Consider the following 1,519-nt stretch of genomic DNA (forward strand, 5'->3'; position numbering starts at 1 on the left):
CTGGTTGGGGTCCTATTTCTTTTCTTTCTCTTGTTGCTTTCTGTTGCTATTTCCCTGCTCAAACTGGTCATTATTAATAATAATAATAATAATAGATAGCATTTTTATAGCGCAAATCCCCGCTCAACAGCAAGCTCTATGCGCTTCACAATCTATACTATTACCCCAGCAGACCTGAGAGCATTCTGAAACAAACTCAACTTCCTGGGAAGCGTACAGTGCACGCTGCCATTTATAGGCGCCAAAACACTAACATACTGACGAGATCTTTTGCTGTCTATGACCTGGTACCCATTTCCACCGGGTGAAGTGAGGAAAATTTGTGTAAAGTGTCTTTCCCAAGGACACAACGTCGGGCCCGCGGCTCTTTACCTCTAACAAAAAGGCTGAGAAGTTTTTCATTGCTGTCGTTATCAATCCAGCAACAGCTGAGCTCTCGTCCTTCTGTCCAATGCCATGTAGTGATAAGTGCAGGTTTGCTGCAGTTGCTGTAATGTTCCATAGAGTGTGTTGTCTATGTTAGGTCTCGGAGGGAGAAGTGCAGCTTTAATGTTATTTAACAATGTTCAGTGAAACAGAGGACATTTTCAGCTATACATCACACCCAAAGACTAATTCACAAAATCATTGCTTTTCTATTCTATACGTTATCATCCTTGAATATGTTTGAAATTAACGGGAACATGAACAAATATGGGATTTGATGAAAGGTGTGCGAATTATTGACGACTGATTATTGTTTTGTGGTGTTGGTAATAAATGCAGTTGGAATGGGTGGCTGGAGGGTGCCACTGATACACTCTACATCTTCTCTGTCTATCTATAATTATAATAATGTAGATCATTTCTATAGCGCCCACTCCCGTGTGAACATACAGCTCTAGGCATTATCTATGGCTTAGGGTTTTTTTTGGTGATCTTGTTTTTTCACCAGCAGATTCTATTGAATTATTACAATTTATTGGTTTTTTAAAGTATTTTTCTACTCATGCACCCGTCTCATGTACACGTTTTATATACTTTTTTTCTAGTAGTATTTTGCATGCTGAACACGAATATGGCCTTCATTTTTGCTGCACATCAATAGTTATTGAGTTATTGTTTGAAAATAGTAATATTTGACTTGACTTTAACAACATGGGGGGTTTCAGGGGGGCCCTGATTTCACAATGATTTGATGTTTTGGCAATTAGGATTGATATATTTACTTGAAAACAATTGATTTGCAAGGGTTTTAGTGGTCATACGAGTGTTCTACCACAAAAATTATGGCAGTTTAGCCCTCAAATCAATGCATCTGTGTGTACCGTTTTTTTTTCCCTTTCCTGTCAGGATCTGGTGATTCACGGAATGTTTAGCAGCGAGGGCGAGTCTGTGGCGTTTTCCGACACCATCGACACAGTGGAGGCTAAAGGGTCGGTGGAGAAATGGCTGCTGCAAGTACAGGATATCATGCTTATGTCTATGAGGGACGTCATTGAGGAGTCCGTGGAGGTGAGAGGGGAGGGGGGAGAGGGGG

At 40.7% G+C, this 1,519-nt stretch overlaps 1 protein-coding gene across 1 annotated transcript in view; it reads left to right on the top strand.

Annotated features, from left to right (window-relative positions):
- The window catches only part of LOC101848386 (dynein heavy chain 12, axonemal), a gene marked incomplete in the record, with an annotated part of 110,807 nt that overhangs the window by 30,843 nt on the left and 78,445 nt on the right, over positions 1–1,519 (top strand). The window contains 1 exon segment of the mRNA XM_035972586.1: positions 1,333–1,494. Within this exon segment, the coding sequence (XP_035828479.1) occupies positions 1,333–1,494 (162 nt within the window).

Source organism: Aplysia californica, unplaced genomic scaffold (genome assembly GCF_000002075.1).
Source record: "Aplysia californica isolate F4 #8 unplaced genomic scaffold, AplCal3.0 scaffold00752, whole genome shotgun sequence".
In the NCBI taxonomy this organism is placed as follows: Eukaryota; Metazoa; Mollusca; class Gastropoda; order Aplysiida; family Aplysiidae; genus Aplysia; species Aplysia californica.